This window comes from Phyllostomus hastatus, unplaced genomic scaffold, assembly GCF_019186645.2.
Source record: "Phyllostomus hastatus isolate PE091 unplaced genomic scaffold, TTU_PhHast_1.1 phas_contig_40, whole genome shotgun sequence".
NCBI classification, from domain to species: Eukaryota; Metazoa; Chordata; class Mammalia; order Chiroptera; family Phyllostomidae; genus Phyllostomus; species Phyllostomus hastatus.
Window position 1 is genome coordinate 21,712,702 of NW_025333872.1, and position 22,342 is coordinate 21,735,043.

At 36.0% G+C, this 22,342-nt stretch overlaps 1 protein-coding gene across 1 annotated transcript in view; it reads right to left on the reverse strand.

The window, feature by feature from the left end:
- EYS (eyes shut homolog) overlaps positions 1 to 22,342 on the reverse strand; it is a 1,607,944-nt gene that overhangs the window by 384 nt on the left and 1,585,218 nt on the right. The window contains 2 exon segments of the mRNA XM_045842859.1: positions 3,789 to 4,978; positions 10,475 to 10,636. Of these exon segments, the coding sequence (XP_045698815.1) occupies positions 3,789 to 4,978; positions 10,475 to 10,636 (1,352 nt within the window).

Here is a 22,342-nt window from a genome sequence, read left to right on the forward strand (position 1 = left end):
CCAGGCCTAATTTTCTATTGCTGTTATTACATTAAAAATTCAGTGGCTTAAAACCACAGATTTGTTATCTTAAAACCAGTAAATCAGAAGTCTGATGTGGATTCAGTGGCCACATCTTGAGATTAAGGTGTGTCAGGAGGGTGCACTTTCTGGAGGCTTTAGAGGAGAGAATTGATTTCCTGGCCTTTTCGAGCTTCTAGGGGCCACCCACCTACTTTGCATTATGGTCCCTTCTTCCATCTTCAAAACCAGTAACATGAGCCTGGGTCTCATGTTGCTGTCTCTCTCCCTTGTGGGCCTCTCCTACTTTTAAGGATCCTCGTGGCTACTGGGGCCCACCCACATAATCCAAGATATGTTGGCTCTTTTTTAAGGTCCCCTGATTAGCACCTAAATTTCATCTGTGACTTTAATTCTCTTTTGCCATATAACCTAACATCACACGTTTCAGGGATTAGGATGTGGACAACTTGGGGGTGGCATTCTACTTACCACAGCCCTTGATTCACTAAATGTAGCTTAGTCGTGTGTAGGCTAATCTTAAAATTTTGGAGTGCTCAAACGTCTAAGGTCATAGTAAACATACTTAAAAGTTAATACCAACAATAGAAAAGAGAATGGAGTGGGAAGCCACATGAATATTAACATGTTCATGTGTTAACATGTAAAACTTAACTAAGTTTATCCTCACCTGTTCTTAGTTTTTAATGTAGTTAGGTTTTTAAAGAAGGATACTAATCAAGTTTAATAGTAGTATAAGAACTTCCTAATAAACCAGATATTGTTAAAGCAAATAGTTGACATAATTTTCACACTTGAAACATTATTCCCATCTGAGATCCTTCTAAAACAATGGTCAGGTTACTACTTCCTAGTGACTACAAAGGGCAATACAGGTATATAGTCAACTCTTGACTTTTGTCTCCCAAAGCAAATCAGAAATAAAATTGGTTACTGCTTTTAAAAAGGGGCCAAATACCCTGATTCTTGGATTCCTGTTTCATAAAGAATTTCACTTAACTCGTGTAGAGCAAGAGGGTAAGTGACTAGATGAGCTGAAAAACATTAGGCTAATAGCTAGACCTGTTTTGAAAACGTGAGCCCACTGTTCATTTATAGATGCAGAACTAAATCACTGGAGGAAACCCCAGGATACACACTTAAAAAAAGGCAGTGAATCCAGTATAACTCCCAATATCCCCAAATACCTTTATTTTTTTTTCCAGGAACTTAATCTTTAAAAGGAGTCTTTAGAGGGTAAATATTGCCACCCACTGGTGTAGATACTTCAACTCAATTTAAAGTGTTCTCGTGTACACATTTAACACTTTCAGAAACATCGTAACATTTATAGTAATATCTTACAAGTTTTTATTGTTATTTCGTGCTGGAAAAGCATCTCACATTAAGTCTTCAACACCATTACTAGGGTAGCAGAAACAAGTATTGGTAATTTATCAGGTGGAATTTTGGGTTTTAGAGTGAAAGAAGATTCACCAAGTCATTTTGATTTACAGGAGACTATCAAGGTGGCAGTTTTCAGTTACTTTATTTTGGGCCTATTTGGCAGGCATATGCTGGGTTCTTGGAATTCAGTGGTGAACAATGTCATTAGCCTCCAACTTTTGGAGCTTGCATTGTGGTGTAGAAGACAAATGATCACACTCTAGTTGTGCAGCTGTGAGAAGCAGCTTTTAAGCAACACTTCTCAAAACTTTGGTTTCAGCACTATATACTCTAATAGAGAACTCAAAAGAGCTTTTGTTACAGATTATATCATTTAGAATATGAGAAATAGAAATGCTACAGATTAAAAAAATACTTGTTCATTTGTTTAAAGATAATCATGTTAATAGAATTTTTTAATGGAAAATAACAAAACTAAATTGGTTAGTAAGAGTGTCGTTATTTTTGCACATCTAAGTGTGAATTAAGATAACTGGGCTCTCATTTGCTTCTACATTCCGTGTTTTCCAATATGCCACTTTGAAGTATATGAAGAAAGTCTGGCTTTCCACGCATTTGTTGGGAAAAGAAGCACTCTACATCCCCTCTAAAGACCCTTGGACTACACCTCGGGAAGCCTTGCTCTAAAGAAAGGCGAGGGGCACACTATCATGAGAGAACATATGACAGGAGTGCCATTTAGGCAAAGTTTCCTTGAAGCTTTTGTAATCTTCCATAGAACAACTTTCTTGCCTTTGTACACAAAATATATCTTTAAAAGTTAGATTTGGTTATCAAGGAGTTTTTTAGAGCAGTTATCCTCATGATCTCAATATGTCTAAGGGAAGTGGTATGGATGAAAACAAATTTAGGTCAAACCTTTTCAGAAAATATTGGACAGAGCTGTCGTGTGGAATTGTGATTTCTGTTGGACAAAAAATTCTTTTGATCAGTGTATAGACATTCTGGAATTCCACGTTATATTTTGTTCACACACTTTCAGTGCTAATAGGAATAGTATGTCTGCTAGCAATGGTGCCAAAATTCTGAACTTCAGTTCTAGGGCCTTCCAAGAACGTCTGTCGCTTTCTGACTGCAATGGAATGGCAACAATAAGGCTGTTTTTTTTTGGTTTTTTTTGTTTTTTTTGGTAAAGTTCTTCAAATGACAAATGGCTTATCTAGTTTGTATAGACTAGAGCCTGCAGAGGCAGAGTTTGCAATAAGAACTTCCACCAGCCCTCTTTTTGGGGTCTTGGTGTAATAAATAATATATTTTTCCTTTTAAACTTTACATGCTTATTACTAAGTTTTATTTTCCCTCCATAGTCCAGTCAGTGCTTTGTACCAGTCATGTGTTGTCAGTTGCTTTCTTGGTGGCAAAATTATTAGAAATATCAAAATGAAAATGCTAAGTAACAACTACCTCCCAATTTGCAATGGTGGAATGGGGGGTGAGGGGTGAAAATGCTATTGACTGTTGTATCAGTCATTGGTATTGGGCAAAAAGGATTTTCTCAATTTACACTTTTAACAATACAAATGATCAGGAAAATAATTTAACATGGCAGTGTTTAGAACCTGTTTGCTGCCCAGTGTTGAGACCTGTAGACTTTAAAAGTTAAACATAAATGAAGTTTAATAAATGAAATTTAATTTTAAAATTGTATAGTTTTATATAGTAAGTATATGGTTTGGAAAGTAATCCTATGTGGTTTAATAAGCAAAAACTGACAGTATCTGCACTACTCTCTAGAGGTAAATAATTATTTTATATATTAAGATATTTGCCTTCATATTTGTGATGTGTATATGCTATTTAAAAAAGAATTACAAAAACTAATATTTACTGATAAGTGGAAGACAAGGATTTAACTTTCATCAGGTAACTTGGTTCCCCTACCTTCCACCTTCCCACAAATTTTGGTTTAAGTCAGCATTCAAATTTTACAGTGCCAATCTTGAATATTCATAGCTGAGTCATGTATAGAATATTTCCTTACATAATTTTTATTTTCCTTGTAATACGATTAGCTTTTTTTACCTTGTATCATTAGTTCATTTCCATCTACATTCCATTTCAAAACAATTCACAGATGAAGAAACACTAAATAAACTAATAGTGAAAACGTAACCAACATACAAATAAATTTTATGTAGGAAAACAGCTATACACTTTAGCTATATTTATAAGCTTATAAAAAAGTGTGTTCATATTTAGACTATTTCAGGTAATAGTGAAGTTGATTTTCAGTAAGGAATGTGCCAAAGAAATAACTACAAAAGAACTACATTTTCATACATATTTTGTATAGTATAATAGCCACTATTAGTTTGTGAAACCTAATTTTCTCCATCTCCAGTATAAACATTGTACCCTTCTGATTCAATTAGCTCAATTTTGTTTGAATCCTGAAAAAACACATCTTTAATTTTACCAACAAAATTTTTTTTAAAAAACTCTTGAGTGACAATGTTTACCTTACGACCATATTCAAAGCCCCCTAGATAAGTAATACCATCATAGTTTAGAGAAACAAATTTTTTTTGTGGATCAATATCCTCAGAGAGGATGAGATTGCCATCTAGGTAGGCCTTAATAAGAGTCTGATTTTGAATTATAGTGATATGGTGCCATGAGTTACAACAGAATGTACCATGGCTATAAATCATAGGTACAGAAATACTTTCTCCTAAGTTAACTGCTATTTTCAAGGTCTGATTGTGAAGACCAATTGCAAGAAAATCATTTTCTTCATTTTGAGCCTTTCCTATCCATACGATTAAGCCTTCTCTTTCAGTAGTACTGAAGTTGAAGGATACAATAGTGAACTGAAGGTTTCTTATTCTATAGTGTGGATCAATGTACTTAATGTAAGAATTACCCATAAATTTTGCAGTTGAAAATGAAGTTTTGTTTTCACAATACCTTCCCACCCAACCCAAAGCACACAAACAACTATAAGAGAACGACTGGTCAGGTATACATAGAGATTGGTGGAGACAAAGATTATTCACGCAGTGTACAGACAGATCACATGTGTCCCCAGTCCAATGTGGCAAACATCTGCAAAAGAAAGTGGTGCCATTTACTACACATTCACCCTTATTTCTGCACACGTCGTACCCACAGGCTGTCCCATCACAATCGCCTACATTGGAGCCACCTTTTGCTCCTAATTCAGTTAATTGTAATTCTTGGTTATTTATAATAACTTCTCGGACACACCCTTGAAAACCTACAGCTTCATTTGCTGTTGCCATGGGATTTACAAGACTTAAGGATGACACACCTCCAATATAGAAGTCAGTGTTGGTGTCCAGGTAGCGCATTTTAATGTTGGCTTTTTCTGTTATGTTTATCCCATCCAGATCCAGGTAGCCTTCTGCACCAACTCTTCCTGCTTTTATCACATGCCAAGTGCTTCCATTAATGTTTACTTTTTGGAGAGTTTCTAGAATGATAGTTCTGTCACCAAGGTTATAGCGAAGTTGAACAGAACCATTTACTAAAGAGATACATAAAAAATCACCTGTTGAGAAAGAAAACCAATTTAGTAACAGTGAAAGGTTAGTCCATTAAAAACTTGCTTTTCTGGCCACATGACTAAATTTTCATTTTGGGAAAAAGGTAATGGTCTTGGGCATAATTAGGGTAGATATTTTCCTTCCCATTTACAGATTGGAGTATATGTGCATTCATTCATTCACATTCTGTATTATTTTGCTGTGGATTTGGCCACATTAGTTTCCTCTAGTTGTAAATATTTCCCACTAAGTGAATGCATTGTGGTACTAAGTTAAAGTGAGGTTTTCCTTTAATAATATCAGTTAAGGGTGAACGTGTAAAAAGTAACATTTACCCCAACCCACTGTTTTGACAGATTGGGGAGGTAGGCAAAAGAAACAGTTAATAGTGATGCTGTGAAAACCTTTTATTGTATTGTGTGTGTGTTTTTCAGCCATGCCCTTGGCGGCAAGTTCTATCTACAAGTACACAGACCCTTAGTTGAGAGCTCTGCTTGGGTGTTTTATGAAAGGTGCCTCAAACTGCAAAGTTCATACCTCAGTTTGTGAATTTTCTCTCATACACCTGACCTCTTCCAGTCTTCCCAAACTCAGTGAGTCAGTCCCTCCATCCAGTTCTTCAAATCCAAACTTTAAGTGTGACCCTTGGATAGTATTCTTTCTTTGATCCACACATAACTTGTCAAACATAATCTCTAATCAAACATTTATTAGCATTTGGGTTCATTGTAAACATCTTGATTCTGTCCACTTCTTTTCTGCCACTTTAAATTTACTATCATCTCTAGTATATGATCTATCACTCTTCTTTCAAACTGATTTTCTGGTCTGCATTGAAGCTAAAGTAATTACATCAAAAAACATTCTCATTATTATACTACCCTTAATGGTATTAACTGTTGTCAGGCCAGGAACTTAAAATCTTCAACATATCGACTAAGTTTCTGCAGGTTCCTGGTCCCTCTCTCCAACTTCACCTGGAATATGTTCTCTCCCAGTTCCTGCACTCTGTTCCAGCAACACTGACCTTGTTAGGATTTCATCCTCTTGTTTCAGAAACTTGTGCATGTTCTCTTTTATTGGAACACTCCACTCCATTCCACCTCATCTAGGTAACTCCTACCTGTCTTTGAGGTCTCCGATCAAATGCCACTTCCTCAGAGAAGTCTTTTTTGGTCAGTTTTTTCCCCCTGATGTTTTAATAGGATGAAGTTTCTCTCACAATATTTATCTCATAATTATATAGGCATGTGTGAAAAAATCTGAACCAGTGGTCTAGCATGCACATGAAGTTGCAGTGAGGCATTCAGAGGAAAAGTGAATGCGTTTAATTCTACAGGCCTGGAAAAAGAATGTAGCCCTTCAGTGTAAGATTGTTTCAAGAAGGTAGCAAAGTGGTTTACATAACAAACCCTGAAGGAATCTTCCTCAAAAGAGCATTTTCCCTTACCCCTAACATTTCACAAACAATAAAAAGTTTGTTCCTTTTCTATCCAGGGAGATTTCCTGGCACATGCTACTACTCTTTTCTCTCCCTGCTTTCGAAGTGCCAGCCAGCGTCATCGCCCAACTGCAAATAATGTTCTTTCTTCTACACCCCCTTGTGGCCCACACCAGGCCACTCTAGGATGTATGGGAGGCATAGTTGCTGTATGGTCAGACCTATCATTTCCACCTGGGGAAAGGATAAGACCACGCAAAATATGGTTCTCTTGCTTTAATTTTCTTGTAATTTCTAGAGAATTTATATTTCTCATAAATATAATCTACATCATTACATCTGTTACTTGATTAATAGCTGCCTTTGCTGCTTTGTGAGCTTCACGAGAACCGTGGCTGTAGCTGATTTGGCCCAACAGTTCATCCCTAGCACTAGGCACAGTGCCTGGCACATGATGAGACACTCAATGAATAATCATTGCATTAAGAAATACTTTTGTATAGTTGTGGGGTATACTTAGTAATACTCAAATAACTAGTTTTATGGCATTAACCCTATAACATGTAAATTGATTTTTAAAAATTCCTCCAATGAGGAAGAAATCCAATTCCATGTTTTCTAACATGAACAACGTTTTAAACTAAGGAAAGAGAAGCAGCATTACAAATAGCTTACATAAGAAAATATTAAATACAGATTTAATCACTAAACTTTTTTATAACATAAGAAACTAGAACAATGAAACATAATTGATACTAAGTTTTAAAAATTTATAGCACTTTGAATATGCTTTGTGGCTTGCAAGTAGACACAAAACAATTCTTTTTCACAGCATAATGGAAGAACTTTCTTTTGTTAATTGTGTCCTATGGCAAACAATCTTACAGTGAAGTGCAGCACTGGAATAAAAATGATCTAGCAAATGATTAGGAAAGCTGAGGCTGTAAATCTGTATCATTCCTCCAGTTGCCAACCAGAAGAAAGAGCAAGGAGAACTGCTTATTTTAACGTGGCTTTGCTGGTGCATTCTTCTCTTAGGAAGAACTGACAAGCTCTGGCCTGTGTGGCTCAGTTGGTTGGGCATCCTCCTGCAAAGCAAAAGGTCACTGGATTCCCAGTCAGTGCACCTGCCTAGGTTCTGGGTTCAGTTCCAGTCGAGGCATGTGCAGGCAACCAATCGATGTTGCTCTCCCTTTCTTTCCTCCTCCCCCTTTCTCTAAAAATAAATAATTAAAATCTTTAAAAATTTTTTTACAAAAAAGTGGGGTGTGTGTCATTTTTCTTCCTCTGTGTCCCCAGAAGCTAAAATTGCTCTTAGCTTATTTATAGCTTTTTGTCATGCAGACCTTTGATTTTAGTTGACTAGAAAATAGTGCTGTAGACACAGATTGGCATTAGGGTGAGTAAGTGTTAAAAGTTCACCATTAGTGGGTGGTCCTTACAAGAAAGTGAGCCGGTAAGTGGAATGAAGATCATACACAAAAGCACTTTGGCTATTTACCTGTTTAACCAGGCTGCAGCCCCTCCCTCCCTCCCTCCCTCTCTCCCTCTCTCCCTCCCTCCTCTGAGCTGCCATTGTCCCCACGAAGCAACACAGATCAAATGAACCTGGTAGAACCTAACATTTGTGATGAGACTACAGAGAATTTATTAAGGGAATTTTGTATATATTTTCTCTAAAAAGAAAAGCAAAGGTAATATAACATTTTATCTTTTGTCAGTTGTTTGAATATGTTTTAACTTTACATTGTAGTTGACTAGGCTTCTTAAATACATGTTTGTCTGAGAGGACTGTAACTATATAAAGATGAACTCAGGCCCAGCTGGGTAGCTCAGCTGGTTAGAGCATTGTTCCCGTATACGAGCATTTTGGTTATTCCCGGTCAGGACACACGCAAGAATCAACCAATGAAGGCACAGATAAGTGGAACAACAAGTCAATATATCTCTCTCAACAAAAATGAATTTTAAACATTTTATTAACAAGATGAATCCAATTCTGTGGTTAATTTATGCTTAACATAATATTGATAATTCTTATGTCAAACATGTTGTGATATCAAATATTTAGGAGAAACAGATAAACAGTGCCAAAGTTTCATCTCTTTCCAAAATCAGATCTAAAATCAACTAGGATAATTTTCAAATTATCCTTTTGTTTCAAATTTTACACTATTTAAATTATTCAAATTATTTACCTCTGAAGAGACACAGAAACCTTTTCATTGGGAATTTGGTTTGGCACATATGAAAATCTCACTGGCCACTGAAAATCTAAATTTGTGATTTTTGACATTGTATATTAAATGTTTGGGAAGTTTTTATTAATAGCTCCTCTTAGAGGATGAGGTAGAAGGCTTGGTTAATGTTTACATCAGACATAGTTTTAGGAGAAGATACAAAGTATGAGACAGTCACTTCTATTTTATGCAACCTTAAATAAATAAATATACTTCATTGGTTATACCTAATTAATAAGTAATAAGTATATACCTTAAATCTGTTAATTACCTTTAAGTTAATCTAAACCTGCAAATGTAGAGCTTAGATTTTTCAATGTTTTATGTTTTAAAGTTTTTATGATTTCCTTACATAAGTGTCAAATACAGCACCAGTCATGACATGGAACTAATAAATCTACTTTCAGTTCTCTTTGTAAATAGTGTCTAATGGCTGGTAAAAGAAAAAACCTTGACTTCCATGAACTGAAATATAGTGCTATTTAATGATATGTAAGAAAAATGTGTTCTTGCCTCCTATAAGAATTAATGTGTATGAGCTTTTAATTTTATATACATGAACACAGATACATATCCACTGCACTGATTGTTAAATTACAGTACAACATCCTTGGCCAGTCAGAGTCTTGAATATGTCTTGATTTTCTGCCCTTACCATACAAAAGTTAACTTTGAGAGTTTTGTTTTGTTTTTTTTATGAGCTATGTGTATAACTAAAGCTGATGACATCTTAATGACTAGATTTATAAACAGAAATTTTCTATTTGTGCATGATTCTTCCATTTAGCATTTTCATAGGGAGCTTTAAATTAATCATGAATTTAAAACCAAGTGTCAAATCTCAGGAGAACAATTCTCTTCCAAAATATTTTATGGCTCAATTATGTTATCTTCCTTCTTTGAAATCACCATCTTTTCTCCTTGAATTTATTTTGAAGGCATTTCACCAGTGCACTGAGATAAAACCACTTTTGTCTAATTCTCTGATATTGTCATCTAACCACATATTAAGACACCTTTAAAAGAATTACTTAGGTTAGATTGTGAAAATAAGGGCACAATATTTGTTGACTATGAGAAACAAACCAAGTTAATTATTTCTCAATATCAAAATTCTGTTTTCTGAGAAACAAAAGAAAAACCTCAATGTAAACTTTTAAAAATATTTTGCAGTAAAAATGTGACTATGCAAATGCCTCTGTCAAAGTTTTAGAGAAAGATATGAAAATGGAAATAAAGGACAAAGTAATAAAATCTCAAATGTCAATTTTGAGTACAACATAGTACTTGGATATTTTTATTCCAAATTGTTTTACAATAATTTTGCAATTTTATGGTTCCAATAATTTTTAGAAACTTATTTTGGGATGTGGATCCTAAACTTTTACCATTTAGAAGACAGAGCTACTTAAAGAAAAATTTTAGGAGCTGTTAATGCAGATGGATTTCCTGGAAATGTAACAGCCATGTCTTCCTTTTTGAAATCTTTTATATGTATATTTTGTTCCTTTTGACATAGACTATCAGGCATGGCTTCAACCGTTTTTGACAGGATTATTATAAAGCTGAGCATAACTATATTTGGATTTTGCTAATGTTAATTCTAATAAAGCTATTGCTATTTTATTAACATTTATATTTAGGGAGTCAATTCATAAACATAATGCAGAAACAATAGAACATGAAAGTATCAACTGTTTACATATTTATAGGCTAGGTGATTTAAAAAATAAAATATTTAATCACCTATCACTTAATAGACTTTCGGGACTTCATTAGGATTATTTTTTTACTGCACACAAAAATCCTGCCATCTTTACCTGATTGTGCTTGTAAGTGTTGTGCAACATAAAATAGGATGCCATCTGTAGAAAAAGGCCGGAACTGCAATTGAATATGTGTCTTTTTTCGAATATGAAAGGAAGCAAAAGACATCCAGGATAATTCATGGCTTCTGAAAGATGGATCACTTATAGATAGAGCTACAAAGAAAAACAAAAACCCAAGTTTCAAAAACAATAGTGCTCATAAATGCAGTAAACGCAAGATTTTGCCACTTACCTTATCTTCCAAGGGTTGCTCCTAGCTGCATGTACATGGAACCTTGGTAACTCTTCTAATCCCACTAACAGGAGGCTTTTTGTGATGGGGCCAGTACCTGAAAAAACTTCCATTACTTCTGGTAACTGTGTTCCTATCACTGGTGCTCTGTGACACAGAGCCTCCGCTCTAGATTGGATTATAGGCAGGCATTCGATGCATCTGTTCTGAGAATGTCTTATTCTTAAGAATGTGAACTTCTTGGAATGTCTCACATTAATAATGCTTTTAAAAAGATGATTCAAATAGTGGAACATAGAAGGCATCACTATATGAATTATTCTTCAGTTTCTATATTTCTGATTAAAATATAGAGTGCAATCAAGATGTGTTGTAGTGATTCTATAAGTGGAAATGTTAGTTTACTTGACAGTAATTTAGGTCTATAAGTCTTCAGAGAGTGCTAACTGTTGGGTTTTACTTCATAGTAAGCATGAGAAGATTAATTTCAATATGAACTGAAGTCAAGTCATTATACAGATTTATAGTCCATGACATATTAGTTGTTGCTTCTGTGTACAACAGACCACATGGGAATTCTGAGACGGATAAGGGAAGTTCTGAACTTCTGGCAGTTTTTGTCATTTTGTTGTGTGACTGCTTCTTACAGTGAGCCCTGGTTCACCCCATGCTTTCATCCACTAATCCATTTGCTTGGCCTTTCCTCTCTTTGGACCAGCTGGCAACAACTGTTGTCTTTCACTTTTACATTGATAGACAACTTGTGGGTGTTTATCTAAGAGATGCTGGCATTTGCTGACTCATTAGTCTGATTACTGCAATTTAGAGTGGTAGAGATTAGGATCACGTGGTGCAGTTGCCAAGAATGCAAAATCCTGTCGCTCACTCCTGGAGGGCTTGATTTACTAAAGCTGAGATGCAGTATAGGAAGTATATTTTTCATAAACACCTGAGTGTTTCTGACATGAGTGTTACTTAGACCACATGTTCCTAACACTGAATTAAAGTTTGTTTTAAGAATACAGAGATGGTTTAAAAAGTAGTCATCCTTTTGAAACTGTTCTTATAAGAATTAGTAAAGTAATACATATTCACTGTAAGACATTTAAACAATATAGAGGAGTGTAAAGACAAAAAGATTAAATTTTTAAAGAATTTATTTTTGTTGTATCTTTTCCATTACCATTTATTCTCCTTATACCCTCTTCCACCTCCACCCATCCCCCTAAAAAGATGAAATTTCATTGTTCTTTCTTCTCTCAATTCCCAGGACCCACTGTTAACAGTTATCATTGAATGTATAGCCAGACTTGGGTTTTCAATATACATACAATTACTGGGTGTGTATATCTAGTCGTATATGATTTATTCACATAAATAAAACCATATTATGTATAAAGTATGCATGGTATACTCCTTTTGCTCAATGATTTATCTTCATGAAACTTTGATGTTAGTATATTTTGCCTATTGTTTCAATGTATAGATATTTGGTAATTTTATTGCTGAATTATGATGATTTTGTGCATTAAAGTGTTACAACTTAAGACAGATAGTGATAATTCTGGTGCCGTTTAGATGTGAGTGAGTCTGCTTGTGGAGACAGGGAGAAGCTACACAGAGGACCTGAAAGAACTCTGATTCAGTAAGTCATCTCTATCATCACTAAACCAGCTGCAGAACACTTCTGCTACTGTTCACTTTGAGACAGAATTTGGGAAAAGTCCAGGTTTTCCAGTGAGTCACAAAGTCATTCTGATCGTGAATCATCTTTAGGAGACATTGCTAATCAATGTAGGTTAATTAAGAAAACACCTACACCTCTTTTCTTGGACAACTGATCTACTGGCCAGCAGCCTCAGGGCTGGTCAGTGTGAGAGGCAGTTCCCAAAAGGATCATTTTCTCAGAGGAATTACAGATAATAATTCACATGGCTTCCAAATTATATAATCTTCCCTCATGACCTCACTTTTTGGACCTTATTTATTATAAATAGGACCCCAGAGAAAGTACTTATATTTATATTTACCACTGTTTCACAATGGTGGCATTGACTGAAACTGTGCCAGCACAATCTGATGAAAAGGAAAGCAGAATGGCTGATTTGTGAGGTGGAAACACTTGGATTACAATGATCCACCATCCGATTTCAGGGATCCACAGATTTCCAAAACCACAGTGTTCTGAGTAAATACAGAGGTGGAACAAAAGTAAATTTACAGTTGCAAGTCTCTGAAACACAGTCTATTCTTGTACTATTATTTATTATTGTATTCTTTTCTATATGAACAACTGAAAGCCTACTTTTGTCCACCCTGTGTATGTCTTCAAAACGCTTAAGCTTAGGTGATACGGGACATCAGAATAAGACATTTTTAGCGTGAGCAAAGGTTGCATCAGTAAGAGCACAGGTTGGCATATTGTCAAAGATCACAGGAAAGATGTGAGGTCTTGTGGTGGTTTATTGAAAAGACTGGACATGGCAGGAGGCACTCAGGATGTAGCTTGATTTTTCCCCTGTGATGGCCCTTTAGACACGTTCTGTGAGATCTTTCCTTCTCCTTCCTGGTGATATCTCGGGCAACCTCCTTAGCTCTTTGATCATCTTCAGAACTCAGTGAAATGGTATCATTTTTGGGTATTAAGAAATCCCATTCAATTTCAATCAAAACCCCAATCTCTTGCCTAATTCCAAGCTTCTATTCTTTCTCCATTGCTCAGATCTCACCCGAGACTAGAAACACTTAGGAGGAGAAGTGTGTTTTTGTTATTTGTACTAATCCTTGCTGTCCTCCTTTATCTTGCTTTTTGTTTCACTCCTTTTAGCTTTTCCAGGATGACTTTGGGGATCAGTGATAAGAAGATCACGGGAGTGAGTTTCCAGTCTGCTATCTGTCGTCTCTCAGCTGTCTATTGTCCTCTGTGGTGGCAGACAGTCTTTCAGATCTTTCAGTGTCCTTCAACTCTCCACTGGTATCTCTGTCCCGCAATTACCGGCAAAGTTGATGCACTTTGGCAGACTTACATGGATTCCACTCAGGTTTTGCTCCTGTGAGATGCTTTCAGCCTCTTTCTGCTTGAGACAATTCACCTTGTTGGGTAAGGTTCTTTCGAACTGACACATGCTTGCTCTCCTTAGTTGTGACACATGCTTCTTGCCTTGTTCTCAGTGGAAGGGCACCTCTCGCCACCCCTCCATCCCCCCGCTATCCGCCTCTAGTCCTGCCATTAGAGAAAGCTCCGGCTAGCCTTCTGTCTTCAGGCTACGTGGAGTGGGGCTCAGGCACTGGTTTTAAGTCTTCCTTCACTCCCAGGGTTATGGATCTAGTTTTCCTTAGTTCTTTTTTTACTTCCATTCTCCTCTCTGTTTCCACAGTCGATGTCAGCTCAGCAAAAACAGACAACTCAGGGAGAGAAATGTTAGTTTTCCCTTCAACAAGGGCCCCTATCTTCTGAGTACTTTTTGATGCCTTTCTCACTTGCTTTTTGGGGATATCCTGTGGGTCCTTCCTACAGCCAACATTCCTCTTCATAAAAGTTCCTTTCCTTGAGCCAGCCCTGTCTCTCTGGTAGGTTGAGAATGAATGCTGTGCCAGGAGTGTCACATTTACACAGATTCAGTATGGATTGTCTATCTCCTCTTTTCAGTCAGCTTAACACCCTGTGATCTTTCTTAGTTGTCTGGGTCAGTAGTTTGTCCCTTTTTATGTCTGTGTACTATTCCATGGATATATCAGTGTGTTTGACCATTCATCCATTGAAGGACATTGGGGTTGTTTCCAGTTTGGGGCTATTACAATAAAGTTACTATGAACATTCATGTACATATTTTTGGGTAGATATAAGTTTTCTTTGATGTAAATGTCCAGGGATGTGACTGTTGTTGGATTGTATAGTTGTTATATGTTTAGTTTTATAAGAAACTGCCAAATTATTTTCTAGAGTGGTTGACCATTTTACATTCTCACCAGCAATGTGTGAGAGATTTGGTTTCCTATAGCATTTGGTAATGTCAGTATTTTTTTTATTTTAGTTTTTTCCCCAGTAGGTGTATAGTGATTCCTCATCGCCCATAAACTCTTTTAGACTTGTGGATCTACAAGACAGCTGTTGTTCTCAGCTTCAGGACCTCAGCAGAAACTAATAGAGTACAGGAAAGGTCAAATATAATACCTCATTACACAGTGACTCACAGAACCCTTGACTTAATATAGGCTAAGATTTTTTCCAGGAATTAGGATAGCAATTAGGATATTAGTTGGTACTCAAATATAGTTTAGCAAGAGTATTCACTTGAACCTAAGATTTATTTTCTGATGGGTTTCCTATCTGTTGGGTGTATCTGGTAAAATATCTGGTTGGGTGTATCTCCAGAAATCTATCAGTATAAGCAGCCAAGAAACTTCTTAGATTCTTTATCTCAAAGAAAAAGTCGAGCAGACAAGTTTGCTTAGTAACCAGCCTCTAATTGTCCGATGAAAGAGCAGGATAGACTTGTGGGCTGTATGGTGTTTGACAAGTGGATTGGTCGTTAGTTTCATCCCTGTATATAGCTAAACTTGCCACAGGAAAGCAGAGGAGGCTGCAATGGAAAATGTTAGAAGAGTCATTTTTACTCAAGATTCTGAAAGACACTGAACTTTAAAGAAGTACACTGACTAAATACTCTTGAAACCAAGCACAATGTAAAAAGGAAGGGACAATATCCCCACACTCCTGTAAAAACTCCGCAGTCAAACTCCAGCACCACGATGCCTACCACAGTGGCGGGTGAGGCCCTGAGCAGCCGGTGGGTTGCCTGGCCGTGGTGGAAACCACTCGGCTGGCATTTGAGGCGGCAGGACAGTATGTGCTGTGAACGGATTTCTAGGCTTAGGAGGCAGCATCCGTTGTGACCATATCACCATTTTTGCATTTTAGGTTTTGAAAGTGGTACAGTGCTCTCTCACGTAGCCTACACCAAAGAGTGAAATATAAAAATACCTGGATTACAAATGTATTTCAGCAGCTTATCTTTTGTTTTTCACCATAGTATTTGTTTCTTATATGCATACTCTACAACTTGTTTAGGTTCAAGCACATACTTTAGTTTTTAATTCATCAGTTGAGCTGTCTTAGAGTTTCCATTGTACTGGGCATACATTATCTTTTTTTTTTGTTTGTTTTTTTGTTTTGTTTTGTTTATAGCAAGTGCAGTTTTAAAAGGGGAAAAGGATCATCGTTTCTCCCTTCGGTTGCTGTTCTAGTGGGAGTGGGGCGTGAGTGGGTTACAGGCTGGCGTACTCAATGTACTACAAGGGAAGGGCCTCTTCCTTTCCAGTGTTCCTACCCCACCCCAAGCACAGATTAGGCTCCAGCGGGGGTGACTTCTCAAATCTGGGAGCCCAAGTGATGACGTTCCCATTCGCAGTGCTGCATCACAGAACTCTTAACTCTCTGCTATAGCATTCAATGATTTATGCTCATACCTGGCAGAAGGGTTCCTTTAAAATAAATCTAATAGTTGACTTTAGTTTCCAGTAGTTATCATGTTATCCAGTAAACTGGATAACATGATTAGCCCCATCCCCACCATGAAATCAGCTAGAAATATCGAATACATTATTTTAAAACATCTTTTAAAATAAATTTCTGATCTGGCAAGAAAGAATGAATATTCAGAGGCAAAATAAAAAAGGTGGGGAAAAAAGGAAATAGAAGTTAAATAAATAAGTATTGATAGAATGATAAAGACAGGCTTTGCCTTGAGGGTATTTGATAAACTTACTAACCCTAAGCTCCAGTGTTCAGATCTTCAAGGGACAAATAAAGATATTTTAAATTAAACAGGGAGTAAACAACACATGCTGCAGATCTTAAAAAGTTAATCAGAAGTATGAATGAACAGCTTTATTTATAATAATAATTTTGAAGACTTAGGAGGAATTGGTGAATTCCAAAAGAAATATAGCTTATCAAAATTGAGTTAAGAAGAAATTAAAGCTTTGGCCAGTGTAGCTTAGTTGGTTGGAGCATTGTCCTATAAACTGAAAGGTTGTGAGTTCAATTCCCAGTCAGGGCGCATGCCTCTTACATGGGGAGCATGTGAGAGGAAACCACTCATGTTTTGCTCCTTCTCTTTCTCTCTTCCCTTCTCTCAAAAATCAATAAGCATGTCCTTGAGAGATAATAAAAATAATAAAAAAGAAGAAATTAAGAAAAAACATGAATATGTCTATAAAAATTAGAGCAATAAATCAGTTATCAAAAATTTCCCACAAGAACACACTAGGCCAAGATGATTATATCAGCAAGTTCTACCAGTTATTTAAAGAATGATTCTTATTTTACATAAACTCTTCCATATATGTAGAAAGAGATAGTATACCCCAGTTCATATTTTGAGTATAGAATAAGCTTAATACAAAATCCAGTGAAGGAAATTATGAAAAAAAATTACAGCGCAATCTCACTTGTACCCATGCTAAAATTTTAAACAGAATCCAATTCCATGTGTAAAAAAAGACATTATAAGCAACTTAAGTTTGTCTCGAGTTTGTAAATTTAGTTTATCATTAGGAAATCAGCAACATAATTTACCACATTAAAGGATAAAAATCATATGATCATCTCAATCAATGAAGGAGTATTGATAAAATTCAGGATCCATGAATAATTAAAACTCAGCAAATTAGGACTAGGATCTTGTTTCTTAATAAAGCAAGCTTACCAAACACATATAGCAATTATCATAATTCATACTCAAATGTTAAAAACATTTAAGACCAAGAACAACCTGTATGTCCACAATTACCACATTTAGGATTACATAGGACCTTAGTCACTGCTATGAAGCAAAAAAAAAAAAAAAAAAAAAGAAAGAAAGAAAGGAAAAAAAGAAGATGTATAAGAACTGGACAGGAAGAAACAAAGTTGTTATTATTTTTATGTTAAATAATTATCTATTTATTTATTTTATTATTATTTTTTACTCCTTACCAAAGGACACATTTATTGATTTTAGAGAGAGAGGGAGGGAGGGAGAGAGAGAGAGAGAGAGAAACACTCATGTGAGAGAGAAACATTGATTGGTTGCTTTCCATTATACACCCCGAGCGGGGATCAACCCCCTAGTCTAGGTAAGTGCCTTGACTGGGAATTGAACCTGTAACCTTTTTGGTGTGGGGGACAATACACCAGCTGGGACATCCAGCCAGGGCTTAAATAGTTGTTTATAGAACAAAAAGAGTCTCTGCATATCAAAATTAATAAGATTTTACTGGATTACAGCATGTAAACTCGATATTTAACATAGTAATTGTCTTTGTATTTGTGAGAAAATTTAATTAAAAATGTCTAAATCTCACAAAGTTTATGTAAGAACTTTTGGGAGAAAGTTATAAAATTTTATTGAGAAACATTAAAGAAGACCTGAGTGAACAGATACCTATATTGTCATCATGGACCTGAAGGAGATGGCACTGTGCCTGGAAGAAGGCAGCAAGTAAGCTATGTGACATGCTGGTAGGAAGAGATCATACTGGGAATTCTGAATTAGCAAAAAATTGGAATTTCTTTCAATGGCACAGAGACCACTGAAATAGTTGGTTTGATGAATATCTGATGGAGTCAGAAGAAACCAACCAACAGGTGAAAGTTGCCCAGACTTACACACTTGTCACAATTTGATTTAATAATCTTCTTCCAAGTGTAAGGAGGGAAACGTTGGGATTTTCAGTACTAACACCCACCAAAGTTAAATCTATAATCCAAACCCTAGCTGGACATTCAAATATTTCCAAACTCTGATCCTAGTCAACTTTACCAGTTTTAGATTCTTAGTTCTTTATCCACATGCACACACATCTGACAAACTGGACAACTGACTGATAAATATTCTTTCCCATTTCTGTACCTTTTTGAGTTCTTTTTTATAAAGATTTTTTTTACCTTTTTACAATTTTACTTTCCTTTAAGTTACAGCTCACATGCTGCATCTTTAATGGAGATTCCTAAAGCACTTAGCATGTTTCTTGCTTATGTCATTGGTTTTGTTCAGCTGGGTATTACTGTCTTTCGGGCACCCGTCCTTACTCTGCTAGCTACTGAAAGTGATACAGGACAAGTTACTTAACATGTTTGATTCTCCATTTTTTCCCACTCATGAAATAGATATAATAGTAAATTCTACCTCAGTGTTCTTAGGATTAAACAAGATTGCATAGGGCTCTGTAAACTGTAGTTGGCTGTAAAATGTTAATTATTATCACCTCCATAACTCAGTTTCTCCCCTTGCCTCCCAGCCACCCAACACTAAACCAAGCTGCCCTGGGCCTCTGACCCTCCACAGCCCTGCATGTTGAAGGCTGCGCTCCTCACCTATGCCCACATGCTGACATGCCTTCATAGTGACCTGAAGGGAAGCACCTTCTCTAATTTTTTTTTTCTGAAAATATGCTCAGTAGGACAGGGCAGGAGATTACGTGGAAAGATTTGTTTCCTGTCTGGAAGTAAAAGTATAGTTAAGAGAAATATGGAGTAACTGCATCTTCAGAGTTGAGAGCCAGGGACATTGTGGCAGCTCTTCTGACTCTGTTCTAATTCTAACAGTCCCCTCAAACAATTGCTGCAAGTAAGGCTGTTGAGAAGACATTGTTGTCTTTATTTAGAATTGTAATAGTGAAATCCGGATGCTATAATTTTTATATAAATCCAAGAGGAAGCTACATGGAAGAGAATCATTAGTCAACTTAAAGTTTGCAGGATATGGTCACTTTAATCTTTTTAAAATTCATGTTGCTGAATCTCAAAATTTGGGACCGCACTTGAATGGAAATCTAATACAGGACAAATCCACTAGTTGACTGTAATTTAGTGTGTGGTCCTAAGGGGCTGTGCACCCTGTTCCAATTTACTTTGTTTCCAGAGTCTCTTTAAGTGATGTCCTTCTGTGTGGTTGGGCATCAGATCCTCCCAGAATAACTCTCTGTAATCGTCAGGATCCACTAAGGCTTGTGTTAGGATCTTATAACTGGAACTTGAAAATTCAAAAGACATTGTCTCCAGAAAGAGATCGTGAAACATTTTAGGATATATAATGTTGGTTTTTACATATTTTTAACCATCCATGTTAAAAGTTTAAAGTGTAACTTAAAGGGTTAAAAAGACCTCTTAGTTATTTTCATTGTAAGATGTTCTTTTCTGAAATTCTCCAGGTCTATGTTATTGGGACATGGGGGTGTGGAAATCATGAAGGCTGTTCACCTAACATTTCAATTTTTCTCTCTGTTTCAGCACATGACAGGATTGCACTTTCCTGTCCCTTTTGAGGTTGACTTTATGATTTGTTCTGGTCCATGAAATGTGAGCAGGTATGACATGTGTCACCTCTGGGCCAGAACCATGGTATGATTTGCATCGTCTTTCTTAGACTCAGTGATTGTAGAAGCATCAGTTAAAAAAAAAAGCCCCCATCCATCTGAATCTCTGCGCAAAGCCTCCTTTGTGAAACATGGTGTGAACGAGGAATACATTTTTGTTTGCTAAGCCACTGAGGTTCTGTGAGTGTTTCTCACTGCATCACAGTCTAGCCTAACACGATTAGTACAGGGAGTTTACAAAGATCAGCAGATAAAAAGCAGGCTTAACAAGAAACATTTCATATTTAAGAGGACCAACTGTGATGTTATAACAAAATGAAATCATCTTTGCTAAACTAAAACACAGGAACAAGAAAATGACTAACGCATTTAGTGTCAACATTCTGAAGATAAACTACCATATTCTTGTTTACTATGAATGGATGAGAATATTAAAGACAAGAAGCCCATGAGATATATGGTAGCATCAGTTATAATGAAGAATCTTCAATTTTGTACATTTTTCTCTTCCCCTGGGAAAAAGGATTCTAAAATTCCTTAAAGATTATTCACAGAGAATCTGGGGACATAAATGTGTTTATTGACAAGGTATTAAACCAATCTAGGAGAATACAATTACCAGTTTAATAAATTATTGCATGCATTCTTTTAAATTATTCTTACCCATTTATATAGGAATAATTTTAAATTTACAAAAAATTAATAAAATAAAAAATAGTATAAAGAATATTGTACCCAGATTTACCTTTTGTTAGTATTCTACCCTTTATTTCTATCTGTCTGTCTGATATTTTTCTCAATCATTTGAGGGTAAGTTCCATCATGGCTCTTTGTACCTAACAATGAGAGATATTCTCTTACATAACCACAGTACAGTTATTATCTTTAATACATTTAACATTAATACTATATTCTTATCTATCTAATGTTAATAATCCAATTTTTCAATTGATCCAATAATGTCCTTTATAATATTTTCCCCCAGGATAGGGATCTCATCTAAACTGAGATGTTGCATTTTGTTGTCATGTCTTTTTGTTGTCTTTCAACCTAGAACATTTCTGCAGCCCTTCATTGTCTTTCATGACGATGACATTTTTGAAGGAGATTTTTCTCACTGTTTTCTGAAAAGAATGTTCATCATTTGGAGTTTGACTGATATTTCCTCATAATTAGATTCAGGTTACACATCCTTGGCTGAAATACTTCGTAAGATGGGTGCTTTTCAGGGAATCTCATATGGAGGTACATGATTATCTATTTGTCCCTCATTGGTGAAGTTAATTTTGATTACCTTTGTCAAGGTGTTGACTGACTTTTTCCATTGTATAATATTCCATTGTATAATTATGGCTTTTTCCTCCTTGTTATTAGTATGAAACCTGTGAGGAGATACTGTAAGACCATGACTATCTACTATTCATCAGAACTACCTCCTAGATTTAATATCTGTTGGTGAGTCTAGTCTGCACCAGTCTTTATTTAGATGTAAAGTAATAATATTTCAGCTCTATCGGTCCCTGCACAAGTAGTTCTCACAAAGGTATGATGGTCCATATGTTGCTGTTAACTTAGTGTCTCTGCAGGCGAAGGAGTCTGTAGCTCCTTGCTGACCCACATCTTTGTTTTTACAGCACACATTTTCTTAACACTAAAGCTCTGCAAGATTGTCCCCATGCATTAAAATTTTCATCACCTCCTTACTTTGGATGCCTGCTTATTTCAGTACACCTCTTTAATCACTTCATATTGAACAAGTCCCAGTGAAGGTCATTTGCTACCAAATGTTCGTTCCTATTGTGAGTGGTAGACCTTAAGATTTCTACAATAGATTACTTCAATTCCCAGGGCATTGTTTCTCATGATGAACTCAAAACACAGTCTATTCAATAAATAAATAAATAGCTTTCAATCTTTACATACTGTAAGCCCATGAGGTTACATTGGTAATCCTCGCTGATGCACATATGCTTTGTTCTCAGAAAATTATAGGTTTAGGGCTCTCCATTTTATGGTCTCTATTTCATTATGTTTAATGCTATAGCTATGTTCTGTTCAGTTAGTAAAGGAAAAGAAAAAAGAAAAAAGCGAAGACTTTTGAAGCACTTATTAACCTATTATTTGCCATTTGGTCTATGGATAAGTGCATACAATTTCACTGTAGCTTCCTGGCTTGTAAAAGCTCCTTTAAAGGTTTATCACAGGAAAAATTCAATGGATTGAAAATAACTTCTTTCTCCACCCTTAACTATGTGAAGTCTTAAGAC